Source organism: Dama dama, chromosome 33 (assembly GCF_033118175.1).
Source record: "Dama dama isolate Ldn47 chromosome 33, ASM3311817v1, whole genome shotgun sequence".
Lineage (NCBI taxonomy): Eukaryota > Metazoa > Chordata > Mammalia > Artiodactyla > Cervidae > Dama > Dama dama.
The window spans coordinates 30,339,272-30,354,720 of record NC_083713.1 but is presented as its reverse complement, the minus strand read 5'-3'; the positions used below and the strand labels follow the sequence as shown (position 1 = coordinate 30,354,720).

The 15,449-nt window shown below is 37.1% G+C and overlaps 1 protein-coding gene across 4 annotated transcripts in view; it reads left to right on the top strand.

Moving 5' to 3' along the window:
* The window catches only part of CERS6 (ceramide synthase 6), a 329,281-nt gene that overhangs the window by 267,272 nt on the left and 46,560 nt on the right, over positions 1-15,449 (top strand). For 3 of the 4 annotated variants that reach the window (XM_061135463.1, XM_061135464.1, XM_061135462.1), the window contains 2 exons: positions 5,638-5,766; positions 8,536-8,642. The exons of the other annotated variant lie outside the window; for it this stretch is intronic. In XM_061135463.1, the coding sequence (XP_060991446.1) occupies positions 5,638-5,766; positions 8,536-8,642 (236 nt within the window). The remainder of the gene's footprint in view (positions 1-5,637; positions 5,767-8,535; positions 8,643-15,449) is intronic. 4 annotated transcript variants of the gene reach the window in all.

The following is a 15,449-nucleotide window of genomic DNA, read 5'->3' as shown; positions in this document are numbered from 1 at the left end:
GCCAAAACTCAAGGCCAGCTAAAAATATAATAACCAAGTAAATTGTGGGAGATTGCAGATACCCCAAAGGTTGACATTTACATTTATGTATATTATGTGAACTTCTTACATCATGGGCTAGTAACAGAAAGGTATAATTTTCAAGTTGCCTAATATGGGCAAATCAGAATTAACAGATTTTTATGAATCACTCTGAATATTCTTTTATTTCAGTCATTGTCTTTACAACCTAGACAGTATTTTGTTTCTTTGCTTTTTAAGAGAAATGTAGATAGATAGATAGATAGAGATATGTTAATATATCAATATATATATTCATGCATAGGACTTCAGCTATCCATAACCAAAGTTTGAGTATCTGTTATATCTTCATATTCGCTCAATGGAAAAAGTGTTTATGATTCTTCTTGGCACATGTAAGTTTTGTCTGAAGTTCACACACTCCTTGTGTGTTCATTCTGGAGTGAAGGTGGAGCCTGGGTGGCCACTCTTCCCTATATGATACCAAGTTACAGGCTTGAAGTCCACTTTCTGCACAACCATATTGCTCCCCAACATTCTGAGTTTTATTCCCAGGTTGCACAATCCCAAGAGAAGAGATGAGGAAACTGTTGTTGATCTCTAGAAAAAGAAGAACATGTTACTGTTAAAAAAAACAAACAACCCTTTTAATTTCTTTGCACCTTGAAGACTCAAATAGGAAAACTATTTTTTAAAAAAGTAGAAGTGAGAGATTTCTATTACTGCTGTAGTGGCCATAAAATGAAATCAGCTTCAAATTATGTTTCTTTCATTCTGTTTCTTTTGAAAATCTGCTAAATGGGTAACCTGGTATTAACCTGATTCCTATCCCTGGGTCAGGGAGATCCCCTGGAGAAGGAGTTGGCAACCCTCTCCAATATTCTTGCCTGGAAAATCCCATGGAAAGAGGAGCCTGACAGGCTACAATCCATGGGGTTGCAAAGAATTGGACATGACTGAACAACTAAACAACAACAATTCATGAGTTAGAGTATGTTTATTAATGGTATTTGTTTAATTGGGGAAAGCTGCTTCTGTCATTTGCATCCCAGAGAGAAGAGTCTTTTCTTTGTCTTGCACTTTAGTGGTATTTCATATTTTTCACCACCCATGCACATCTGAATTAACCATCAGTTAATATCTTGATCTTCTTAATTCTTTTTTGAGAAGCTTCACCAATGCTTTTCTTTATTTGTTACAAAGATTATTCCCAAAAGAAGCTGCATAAAATTGCTAATACTTTAGCCAGCAAATGGGAATTTAGAGAACAAGCTTCTTGTTTGTAGTGGAAGTTTTTTTAATAAGAAATGAGTTAATTTTGCTTTCATAAAAATAAGTACATCGAGGTAAATTTATGTGTTTTCTGAAAACAGTATTATTTTAAAGCCTTGTTCGTTCAGCCTGGCCACTGCAAATGGAGTTCCATCATATAGAACATCAGACTTTGGTCCCTGTGGCCCTTCAGTGCTAATATTTTGTTGTGCAGAGAATTCCCCTGGAGAACTGAGTTAAGGATGCCCGTTCTCATTGTACTAATAACAGTTGGGGATGGATCCCAAGTAACTAGAAGTTTATCTGCACCTACAAGTTTCTGATGTGGAAGCTACACAAGATAGACTGAGACTCTGTTCTGGGTTCTCTAAATGCCATTCAGAAATGTAATATGGAAAAAACCCAACGTTTTCTTCCTAGCTTCTCATATTAAAATGGATGGCTTTTCCTTCAATTTCTTCGTTTTAGTCTTATTCTAATTGTACTTGGGTCAAGACCATATCTATATTTTTTCCTATCTCTGATAATTACCATAGGAGAAGCCACTAGAATGAGGGCTGGGATTGAGGTAAGTATCATGCAGGGAATGTAGAAGGAGCCCTTGACAATGGCTGTGAATATGCCCAGAAACAATTTGACAGAACAATAGGAGGTTGGAGACCACTGATGCAGGCAGCCAGACCAGTCTGTTTGAAATAAGGACTTTGGGATCTGTCTTCAGTATGAGGGCCAACAAGAAATTACAGATTACAAGAAATTACAAGAAATCTCTACCCAATTGTTGCTACCAAAAATGGAAGAAACATTCTCAACCTAAATGCTAAGTTTCCTGCAGCTTGCCTGGGTCTAGATATATTAATAAACCAGTTACTTTCAGCAGTAACAAACAAGAACATGGGAGTTTCCCACAATGTGTTGATGAAGTCTAAATTGACAATTTGTTTAAAAACTGTTATTTGTACCAGATTCACTGCCTATTCAGAGAAATGTCACAGTAAAAGGATGAGAGTAACACAAAAAATAATGATTGCATGGCTTTTATTAAAGGTATTTCATTGTGTATAATGCTTTCTGAAGCAGAAATGTAAAAGACAAAATCCATTATTCATGCTTTTTATATTCATACAGATATGACAGCATAATGAAAATTGGTCTTCTGCCATGAGCATAGCTCTGAGTCCCTCAATAATAAATGTTTTTTAGGACCAGGTTATTTATATGCAAAAATCATCTTCATAAAGCAAACTTTGTCTGAAAAACAAGTCTCTTGTTTTTAGGGCAACCTTGCTATATTGCCAAGGGCATTGTTTTATTTATTGACATTTATATCAGATATGTATTAGGAAACTTAATTATAAAATGGCCCTAATCCTCCATAAGGGTTTAATCAATTTATATTCATTTTAAAATTAAATCGAGAAAACCTCTCCTCTCAGTGAATCAAGAGCAATCATTCTGGGCTAAGCAATGGGAAATGTGGAAAGTATTGTTCTGGTTAGGTACTCAACTAGTTAGATTTTAAAATCTATGTATTCAGCATGGGTGAATATAAACTCACTGAACTGTTGAATTAACACTATGTTTTTATTTGTTATGTTTATGAGACAGTATAAAATAACAGTTGGTAGGTTAGCTCCACTTTAATTGATCCATTGTTTTGAAGTAGCTATTGTCTGGTAGATTACTCAAGGTGATGAAACAGAAATACATTTCTGATAACAGCCTGGAGTGAAGAGATTTCATCTTCCCTTGGGAAACATTATCAGAGCAATTTTTATTATATGCTTAAGGCACTTTTGGTATTGTTCAACTTTAATGCTTTAGGAAGACCCTAGATAACTACAAAAGCATCAGAGAAATCAAGAGAAATAGGTAAAACTGGTAAGTTGAGTCTGTATATGGTCACTGATTAAACTCAGAGCATGGTCTTCATTTCTCTCGCCAAGAGCTGAGAACTAATTAGAGATGCAAATGTGGGTCTAGAGGAAGGAGCATGGTGATAGGTCCACAGGCAGCAGGAGTTTGCACAACTTCATTCTGTAGTTCTGCTATGGGCGTTAGAATGAACTGATGATGCAAGATGTGATTCTGCCAACAGTGGTATCTACCATCATGCCACACAGCTCTTTTTGAGACTAGGTTAACTGAAAATAAGAAAAATAGTTCTATTTCATTTTTTAATGTATCTGACCTTATTTAGGAAACTAATACATTGTTTATTCCAGTGAATATGAGCTATTTACTAAAATAAATTAAAAAACCAATAGGTATGCTCAATCACTCAGTCATGTCTGACTCTTTGCAACCCTTTGGACTGTCACCCACCAGGATCCTTTCTCCATGGGGCTTTTTTAGGCAAGAATACTGGAGTGGATTGCTTTTTCATCCTCCAGGGGATCTTCCTGACCCAGGGATTGTACCCACATTTCCTGTCTTCTGCAGTGCAGGCAGATTCTTTACCCACTGAGCTATTGGGGAAGCCCAGTAATAAGTCAATATGGTTATCCATAAATGCAGAAAAGTTACTTCTGGACACCAAAGTGTATACAGAACCGTTTAAACATTGTGTTTTTAAAAATATACCCATTTGGCTTTACTTCCTCAGTGTCATTTAAAGCTTGAATTTGTAAAACATAAAAAGATATTCTTAAAGAGTTCTGTATCACAGGAATTTAAACAGTAGAAGAATCCATAGCTTTATAGGTTTAAGTTATGTAAATTAAAATGATAGAATTTTTCAATATGGGAAGTATACAAGGAAATATATGGCAAAAGGACCTTATAGGTGCAGTATTTTATTACTTATAGATTATCATTACTTTCAGGATATAAGCAAAAAAAATTGTTTAAATGTTTGAGAACCATTTAAGTCATCAAAGTTGAACTTTCAGACTCCAAACTGTGTGACATCAATAGCTACTTAATGAAGAGTGTATGTATCTGTACATATACTCACTTTCTTTTTTTTATCTCTCTCTCAGTTTCATAATATGCTTCTAATTTTGTCTCATTTATCTCTGAATGGTCCATGGTTTCAAGTACGTCATCATTAGAGCTGGTCTTGGCACTGAAGTCCCAGAGACTTCAAGTTTACTCTGGGAGAAATACAGACTAAATAAAAGTGTCAGTAAAAGCTTTTCCAAGCAATATAAATTCCATGTTTCAATAAATGTGTCCAGGTGGTCAGGAGATAAATCAGTACTGGAGAAAGATGATCTTTTCACATGGGCCAGGAAGCAGCTCCCTTAAAGTTGATCAAAATAAGGATGGCCAAGTTCCCATTATGTTTGCCAGTTATTTTTTTTTTTCTAATGACTACAGACAGATAATAGTTAAAATTCAGAGCTTATTTGTGTAGAAATGCCATCAGAAATGCCAACAGATTATGATTCTTATTTTAACATTCTGTTGGGCATATTCTAGGAGAAGCATGCCAAACCCTAGCCACTAGTAGTTAGAGAAGTGGTCCAGTTGGACCTGCACTGCTGCCTAAAAGAATTTTCTAATGTAGAAATCCAAATAATACCTTTCTGAGCTTGAAACCTGTCAACTGAAAAAAAAATGTACAATTTAAAAGTTGAAAATTATTGTCCAAAAATTGACGAAACTGAGGACTTAAGCTGCGGACATAGCCTCTCAGATCACTCTGAGAGATTACTCCGAAGAGACAAAGGGGGACCCAAGATATATAGGAGTTTCTACAACAAAGACCAAAAGTAGTCAGAATAGCAAAAGATTATTATTAAAGAAAACCAGATATCTCAAGTTAAGGAACTTAGTGCTCTTCTGTGTATAGGAAGATGAATATCCCATGTGTATCATTCATTCCTTTGACATGCACCTCAGCTATCTGGGGCCAGTGTCTTCTGCTTTCTCATCCTGAGCCTCCTCACGGTGCCCGGTCAGGGTACACTGCAGTGACTGACTGCTGGTGGGCATCCTCTTTCCATCCTGAGTTTCCTCAGTGCTCACTTTAGAGGAAACTAATTTGATGACTGCAACATCCTTTGTCTACTGATATGGCAGGCAATATTTTTTCATTCACAAATTGTATATGGCAATTTTTCTCATAGCTTCAAATTCCTTGGCTTAGTACAAAACAGCCTTTATGATCTGGCCTTAGTCCTGGTGTTTTTCACATTGTCCAGAGTCACTGGTCTTCTGCATGTCTCTGCCAGGACATGGTGAACTCTCAGAGAGTAGGAACTATATATTACTCATTTTAGTGTCCCCAGTGCTGGGCCCATTGGGTTCCTCAGAAGTATTAGATGAATGGATGAATAGATGGAAAAACTGTGATGCTGCTAAATCCTAACTAACATGCCTGTGTCTTCTGCTTCCCAGGACTTTGGTGTTATGTTCCTGCACCACCTTGTAGCTATTCTCTTGATTACCTTTTCATATGTCAACAACATGGCCCGAGTAGGGACCCTGATCCTCTGTCTCCACGATTCAGCCGATGCTCTTCTAGAGGTGAAAGTTTTCTTTTCATATATAAGAGTACAAAATCTGAAATTTAAGGAATCCCTCAGATCATCAGTTCTTCTAGGCTATGCTAGATGGTGTTGGGAGAAGGTACTATATGACTTCTTTGAATCTGCAGAGTTTCTCTGTAGGTCTAATTGGTGAAAGTGAGACTTTAATATACAAATTTGTGTGCAAAAACTATTCACCAAGTTAGCATTCTTTATTAACAGAATAATGAAAACCTTTACCCTTCCACACTTAAGAAATTAATGTTTTACAGTGGGAAAATTACTATTGGAATAGGCTTTGTTTCTAGTGTTGCAAGTTTCACACTGATTTATCTGGAAAGTAAGTATAACTCACTATAGTTAGTAGTTTTCCATTCTGATGAAGTTAATAGTCATAGTTTTTATTGCCTATATATATGTATAGATTATGTGTATTAATATTAAATATCATACTATTTTTACAATGAAAGTATATATGCATTGCAAATTTTACATGAAAACTGTTTTCTATGCATATACATATTAAGAACACCTGAAAAGATATAGATTGCACTTTAGTTAACTTTCTAAACCATTACCACTTAGAATTATTAAAATAGCAAAAAAGAATGAAAAAGAAAAATTCTTCTAAACGTACTTCAAAAGAAGAAATCCCAAGTAAAATTTTAATGTGGTATTTACTCTTAATATTGGCCTCCATGAAGAGACATGCTCAGTAAGGTTATATAATTACAGTTTTTCACTTTAATGCTAAGAAACTTACATAATTGGTCAAAAATAAACTTACCAAAGTACAAATTCCATGTAGAAATGGGTCTTAGAATCTGTATTCTGATTTTTTTATTCCTTTTGCCCTACAGTTCTGCCCCTTTGAAGCTTGTGCTGTCACTGTGAATATAAAATAGGAGTGCCCTCAAATAATGATTTATTATTGCAATATAAGCAGAAATTTCAGGTCATAAAATTGAATCTACTATAAAGGCAATTAGTCAAGGTTTGAAGTATATACAGCACTTCATTAAAGACTCTGGTCCCTATAAGGTTATGAAACAGAAAAATAGTCCTAATGGCTAGATATGTCATATGAAAGGTTGGCACTATTTTTAAGTGATTCAAGCTAGATTCTATTCAGCACATTTTTTAAAAGAAATAAAATTAGTACAAAGGCAATTCCCTGAAAATCAGTTACCATGTGGTTAAATCCTCAGTGTGCTTGGAGGTAGAAACGTATACAGCAGTCTACCATTTTGAAATCAATCCTGTATAATCTGCCAGCTCTTATGTCTGTGGAAATGGATGGCCTAGTGCTTGGCAGAGCCATAATTCAGAAAATGTGGGCTGAATCATCATCTACCACTTTTATCTAGAAAAGAAAAATAATCCAGAAGTTCAAGTCATGTGTTAAACAAAGGTTTAAAAGGAAATGTTCTTCATCCCTTGGATTCTATTTGACATTATAAAATAATGCTTAAGAATATCCAAATAATGAGATATGTTGACTCTTCAAAGTGGAATCTATGGCTTAGACATTTCAGAAAAATTGATGTTTAGTGCTTTTTATTGAATACTGGTGAATGAACGTAAAAGAAAAACTACATGGTTTACATAGCCAAAAGGAGACAGAAGGTGCTTTTTTTATTCCTTTAGTATAAGTTGTGATGTCACATACAAAGTATTCATGAAATTAAAGGTTCATAATCCTGGCTTCCACTCAATTAATAGATATTGATATTTCCTTTTAGGAATGTATTTCTCTCATAGCTTCATATTTTACTTAAAGATCTTAAATTATAGCTTCTATGGATACTGTCAACAATCCTTTCAAGTCTGGCTCAGCTAATTTAACTCTACAAGAAGTAGAAAATAATGTCATGAATTTGAAATACATCTTCAGTTTATAACCCAGTGTGTGGGTACTGTGAATTATATGTGAAAATGTAAAAAGAGCTAATCAAGCACAATTATGTTTTCAGTGTCACCTGTTCTTTCTTAGAATCATCTGTAAAAAGTAAATGGTAGAGAAAGGGATATATTTCTTTCCTCGACTAATTTACAATATAAAAATTGGTCACTTAAATCACTACCATAAATTATTAGTGTACTTCTCATAGACATTCTGAACATTAGTGACTTTCATCTAGAAAAGGACCCAATAATGTAAATTTGAAAATGATACCTAAATGGATGCACTGAGATAACATCATCTTGACACATTCTTCATTTCTAAATTTGTGAGGATAACCCAAGAAACTGTCTCCAGAGACCTCCTTATACCTGTTTAAGAAAAACCTATAACTCTGAGTATGAAGGAGGAAAAAGTACAGGAAGGCTCAATATATTGTCTATAAAGTTTGTGACCTTAGTATTTGGAATTCATTAAAGGTGTAAAGGATTATCTAGCACTTTCTGTTTTGACCTGTTATGCCAAATTCCTGTTTTGGTGTCTTTGGCTTGCTAATATTATCTGTAATGCAAGAATTTCTTATTTTTCTGTTTTCCTGAAGTCAACCATATAATTGAATTTTTCAGGTTGCTGAATATTTTATTAAATCTGTAACAGTCAGTAGTTCTACTTATGGCTAATACTGCATTTCACTTGACTTATGGGTAATTTATAAATATGATGCATGATGCATGACATTTCAAAGTAGCAGGCAGTTTTATGCATCTGGTAAGTTATATCTTAAAGGAGACTCATACATATTGAAAGAAGCTTTTCATTTATCAGTTTAACTCAATTAATCTTTCACATCCCTTCCTTTCATAGGCTGCCAAAATGGCAAATTATGCCAAGTTTCAGAAAATTTGTGATCTCCTGTTTGTTATGTTTGCAATGGTTTTTATCACCACACGACTGGGCATATTTCCTCTCTGGTAAGTGTGCCTATCTTCTTTCTGCTAAGGCCACCCCATCCAGAATAGGTTTTAAACATTTTCCTGTTGAATTTTACTCCAGATACTTAGTAAGAAGTTTAAAGAAAGTGAGGGAGAGACTCAGGAAACAGCTTGATTTCTTCTTCCAGAAGGGAGTTGTCTTCTTTGTTAATACTTTCTACAGGATCGTTAGAGAAGGATGTGGCTTACGTAGGTTCTTAAACCACAGGAAGCTGTCAGCCATTTTAGGCTCCAATCCTAAAGTATGATGCAAAAACCTTAGCCATGAAAGTTTGCATTAAGAGAGGAAGTATGGCGTTGCAACCAGTTAGATATCCGGGATCCTCCTGTACCAGTCGTTCACCAAGGATTATTCCTGGACTATTAGCCACAGCAGCAGAATCACCTCTGAACTTGTTAGAAATGCAACCTCTGGGGCCCCACCCACCCCAGACCTACTGAATCACAGACTCGGGGTGTGGGGCCTGGCAAACTGGATTTTGATACGCCTTCCTGATGACTGCTGCATTCAAATTTTAGGACCACTATCCTATATAATTCTCATTGGCTGCATTTATAGCTAAAGCAAATGAAAAGTATAACTCAAAAGTAACCCTTAAAATTCTCTGTAGCCCCTTACTGTCTGGATGTCTTTTCTTTGGTTGAGAGCTATATGACAGGTTTTGATGAAATATGACAATCTCTTGTATAGAAAATAGATCTACTGTCATTAATCTTTATGGAATTATTATTTCTAAAAATATATTATTCCTCCATTTCACTTAAAGTCTACCACTGATGACAGATTTTTTTTTATTCTATTTGGGGAAATTGATATGAATGGGAAATTACAGCAATGGAAAGGAGAGAAGGTGGAGAAATGAAGGGCTTCAGTGATACCTTTTCAGTCCAATAGAAAAATTATAAAGATAAAATTGGGATTTTTAAGTGAGTAGCATCTATCATTGAGGTTCCATAGACAAATTAATCTCACCCCATACACACACACACACACATACACACACACCTTCTCCTTGAGACTCATTGCCCTTTCAGACACCGACTTGTTATGAAAATTGCCTCCCGGCAGCAGCACCCTGTGTTGGCAGAAGCATTTATAAAACTCATTATAATAGTTTCATATGACTGTAGCTAGGAAACATTAAGTAATCTTGACTATAACGTATCTATAGTTATTTCAGGATTGGAGCTCTTTCAAGATTATGAGCAGAACTAGGGGTAGGAATTTAAATAAAAGAAAGTCGAGGAAAATCCAGGAAAAATTTCTCAAAAGAATAACAGAAAGCTTATCCTGCTTAGAATTTCTGAGAACCTAGTTTTTGAAAAGTAAGCATCAGTATTAAGGACTTACATTTGCTTTCATTCTATCTTTTAAGGATAGAATTAAAGCTGAGCTATATCTCCTCCTTTCTAGCTAATGTGAAAAAGTTCTTCCGGTTTAGACAGCAATGAGATACCAAGAAGATAAACTCGGAATATAGAAATTATGTAATGCTGCTAATGAGATAACTCGTGGGTATGTCCTGTGATGATAACATAAGCCAGCTGCTTAGAAAAATCCTTATAACCAGAAATGCAAACCAAGAGCTTATAACATTGCAAACACTATAGGTTTCCCGCTACCTCAGCCCTTTGTGCAGTCAAGTTTTTCAAAAAGCAGCTTGTGAGAGAAATATTTTATTGCTTGGGACCAGGAAATAATTTCTGTACGCCTGCTGCCATTGTGGTTGGGCACCTAGTGAGTGAAGTCCTTGTCAGGTATGTCGCATAAACAATGTGAGTGCTTGGATGACCTTTGTTTTGACCCTGTTTCAATTACTAGAGTATAATGGGCATTGAGAGTATTTAAAATAGGAAGGTGAATGACAATAAAAAGTGTTTTAAGTGTTTGCCTTAAAACTGTGAAACAATTCAAAAATTCCTTTCAGATTAGTGACTCCTAAAATTGTGAGGCACACCACAGGTGAATGGCTGCAGACCCCTGTCCCACCCCTCTGCCCAGGGTAGGAATTCTCTCAATTCTTCATCAGGAGTATTGCTTTAGAGGCCAAGGGAGAAATAATTTTTTATATAAAACAGAAACCTGGGTCCTTAGAATTTCCAAACTAAGGGTTCTTAATCTGATTTAGAACCCCCTGAAACTGTTTATAAAACATATGTGTGTACATTTATTTCCCTAGGGGGAGGACCCATGGCTCTATTAGATTCTAAAAAAGATCTGTGACTCCTTCCCTTCCTCAATAAAGTGCCTTTTGGAAAACAGACAAAGTGTACCCAACGACTTCTGACTGAAAACTCTTAAGAGTGTGAGGGTTTCTACTACATCACCTGTGGGCTTTCCCTTCAAAAGCATCTCTAATCCCTTCAGTTATTCCTGTTTGTTGTTCTCCTTTGTTTGTTCCTCAGAATTCCTGTTGTCACAATGTTCTGAGTGTGGACTAGCTGATACAAAATGTAAAAGCACTAACAGAAAGCTGTACTTAGAACTGCATTTCTTCTGAGGCAGTTTGCCTCTGCATTAGCATTCGGCAGGCAATCTTGATAAACAACTGAGCTGCTGCCAGACTAGATCGCCTTCATCTTACATTTATCTCTTATTTTTATTTCTAATTCTGACTTATTTGCATACCTAATCAGACCACCTACATTTATTTCTATTAGATTTCATCATGTTCTTTTTGATATTCAGGCCTGATAAGGATCATTCTGAACCATATCCACTGCTACACTTACCCTGCTACTTTTATGTTACTTACAAACATGCCTTTAACGCTTCTCCCCACTCACTGAAGCAAATGTTGACCCAGAGGGACTCCTGTGTACACTACCAAAAAATTTCTTCACGCTGACCTCCATCTCTCAACCACCAGTCTGTCTTTATGATTTTCTGTTCGTTACTGTCTTATAACTGCTTTGTCATTAGGCCTGCTATTTCTCTATATTTTTAAAAGGTGTTGTAAAAGACTTTGTCAAAGGTCTCGTGAACATCAAGTTCATGTTCCGCACATGTGGTGTTGGGCAGAAAAAGATTCACGGCCCAACTGGGTGGCTTGGTTTTTGGTGGCCTCTGCTGGCTCCTTCCTGGCTCTTCATTTCTAAGTGCTCACCAGTCTAAAATTTCTGGTTCCTGCCCTTTCCATATAGATGTGGACTTTTACCTTCTAATATACTACCACTTTTTGTGTATTTAACAAATATTTACCGGGCACTTACTGTGTCACTAGTACTGGGCTGGGTGCTGAGAATTCAGTAAGACAAGGGCCTCTCTTGGGGCACTTGAATCCCTACAGGTCCCTTCAGTATTCTGGTTGATAATGGTGTGGGATGTAGAGATTATCAGTTATTTTCTGAACATTTATTGGGTATAAGGAATGTAAGTGGATTGTTGATATTAACCAGTTTGTTTGCATGCACTAAGGAGCTCTGTCAGCCAAGTAAAGCATGATTCTAGATAGAGTATCAGTTCAGTTCAGTTCAGTTGTGTCTGACTCTTTGCGACCCCATGAACTGCAGCATGCCAGGCCTCCCTGTCCATCACCAACTCCTGAAGTTTACCCAAACTCATGTCCATTGAGTTGGTGATGCCATCCAACCATCTCATCCTCTGTCGTCCGCTTCTTCTCCCGCCTTCAACCTTTCCCAGCATCAGGGTCTTTTCAAATATGTGTGTGAAATAGTCATTGGTCAAGGGAAAGTGCTGGAGCTAGATTGGTCCTCAGTTCTAACAAGCGTTTCATAGACTTATTTCTCCTTCAGATATTTGTGCTTTAGCTGGAAGGAGAAACAGAATGATTTTTATGCCCTCCCTTCTTTTAGTTTTGAACCCATTTACTTTGGAATCACCAGTAATACCTTGCAGGTTCCTCCCGACTATAATTGTGTTCCCATGTGAGCCATCAGAATTTTTGTTATTTGTGGGTTTGATGATACTTGGCTCATTCTGTGTTGTATCTTTGGTCCATGCCTCACAAAGATGGCATACACCTTAATTAGCCTTGTCAGAACCATGCATTGCCCAGACTTCCTTTTTGGCCATAATGCAGTCTTCTAGAACAGCACAGTCCAACAGAATTAGTGATATAATTCAGGCTTCATTGTAATGTAAAATTTTCTAGTAGTTACATTAAAAAAGTAAAAGAAACAGGTGATATCCACTAAATAACATGTTTTATTTAACTCAGTTCAGTCACTCAGTCGTGTCCGACTCTGCGACCCCATGAACCGCAGCACGCCAGGCCTCCTTGTCCATCACCAACCCCCGGAGTCCACCCAAACCCATGTCCATCGAGTTGGTGGTACCATCCAGCCATCTCATCCTCTGTCATCCCCTTCTCCTCCTGTCCTCAATCTTTCCCAGCATCAGGGTCTTTTCAAATGAGTCAGCTCTTCGCATCAGGTGGCCAAAGTATTGGAATTTCAGCTTCAACATCAGTCCTTCCAATGAACACTCAGGACTGATCTCCTTTAGGATGAACTGGTTGGATATCCTTGCAGTCCAAGGGACTCTCAAGAGTCTTCTCCAACACCACAGTTCAAAAGCATCAATTCTTTGGCGCTCAGCTTTCTTTATAGTCCAACTCTCACATCCATACATGACCACTGGAAAAGCCATAGCCTTGACTAGACGGACCTTTGTTGGCAAAGTAATGTCTCTGCTTTTTAGTATGCTATCTAGGTTGGTCATAACTTTCCTTCCAAGGAGAAAGCGTCTTTTAATTTCATGGCTGCAATCACCATCTGCAGTGATTTTGGAGCCCCCCAAAATAAAGTCAGGCACTGTTTCCAGTGTTTCCCCATCTATTTGCCATGAAGTGATGGGACCGGATGCCATGATATTAGTTTTCTGAATGTTGAGCTTTATTTATTTATTTAACTCAGTATATCCAAATTATATGAATTTAACATGTCATCAGTATTAAAAATTTTTTATATTCTTGCATTGTTTTATCTCATGCTAATTCTTTGAAATTGGTTGTGTGGTTCACATTACTGCTGCTGCTGCGTCCCTTCAGTCGTGTCCGACTCCGTGTGACCCCATAGACGGCAGCCCACCAGGCTCCCCCGTCCCTGGGAGTCTCCAGGCAAGAACACCAGAGTGGGTTGTCATTTCCTTCTCCAATGCATGAAAGTGAAGTCGCTCAGTCGTGTCCGACTCTTAGCGACCCATGGACTGCAGCCTACTAGGCTCCTCCGTCCATGAGATTCTCCAGGCAAGAGTCACATTACTACATCTACTCAAAAGTCTATGTTTTTTAGCAACTGGACAATCCTTGATTTGGTCCTTTTTGAGAGTAAGCTTTTCCATCCTTATAAGCTGTTACTATGTTCATTGATCTGCATCTGTGTTTCCTCAACTCCGTTTGTGTGTGGTCCCTGAAGTTCTTAACAATTTTCAGTGTTTCATGAAGCTTTGGTTTTAATCTGCATGGAGTTAAATTGTGCTCAGTCTCACAGCATCTGTCACAATGCGTTGCTCACAGTGGCTACTCAGTAAATATTTGTTGAGTGAACTAGATACATTTCAATTCTTTTTTTATTAGAGTATGATTGCTTTACAATGCTGTGTTAGTTTCTGCTGTACAACGAAGTGAATCAGCCCTGTGTTTACATGTACCGTCTTGGACCTCCCTCTGACCTCCTCCCTCACTGAGCAGAACTCCCTGGGCTATACACAGCTTCCCACTAAGCTATCTGTTTTACACATGTAGGGTATATATGTCAATGCTGCTCTCTCAACTCATCCCACCCTCTCCTTCCTCTACTGTGTCCACAAATCTGTTCTCTACATCTGTGACTCTATTCCTGTCCTGCAGATAGGTTCATCTGTACCATTTTTTTAGACTCCATATATATGTGTTAATATACAATACTTATTCTTCTCTTTCTGACTTACTGCACTCTGTGTGATAGACTCTAGGTCCATCCACATCTCTACAAACAGTTTCATTCCTTTTTATGGCTGAGTAATATGGTCTCACATCTCTTGTCTTAGTTGAGCACCTTAATTTGTTATGAAGTAGATAGGTGCAGTTTCTTTCTTATTATACAGAGAAACTCATTTAGTCAGTGATTTACCCAGTCTCTCTGGACTCTGGTCTCCTGACATCAGTTTAATTCGGCAAGTTCTAATTGTCCTTCCTACAATACAGTGTACTATGTTATTTAAGGATTAGGCCATAAAGCTGTTGATGAGATACATTTTTGGTAGTTGTTGCATTAAAAAAAGAATCATTTTTAAATGATTGTCCCTTTTATTCTGCTCCAGCCAAGACACTACACTGTAAGCATTATCATCTTCTGGCCATACATTAGAAATCTGGTATCAAAAAAGGCAAAGACACAAAGATCCTGAGAGGGAAGGTGCATGGTGCAGTCAGTAGAGAGACTGCTGGCTTTGAGTCATGGTTCTCCTCCTTACTGCTTGTGGGAAGACCAGGTGCATAGCTTCTGTGCATCTGTGGCCTCATCAGAGAAAAATAGTAGTAATTATTCTGCCTACCTTACCAGGAATTATTAAGGATCAAATGAAATAGCATTTGTAGAAGTGTTCTATAATTATAAAGTACTTTATAGCTATTAAACCTTTTTAAAAAGATATTATATTACTGTTAGACATGGAAATTCCCATTATGGCCAAGTGGTCAGAAATTTTTATACACTTGATAACCTTCAACTAGTCTAGACTAAGGAAACATAACCGTAGATACTTTTGAAATAAAATTCTTAAATGCTGTTTCCAATTATGAGATGCAAAATACCTTGCTTTATCTGTTCTCAGTTCTCTGT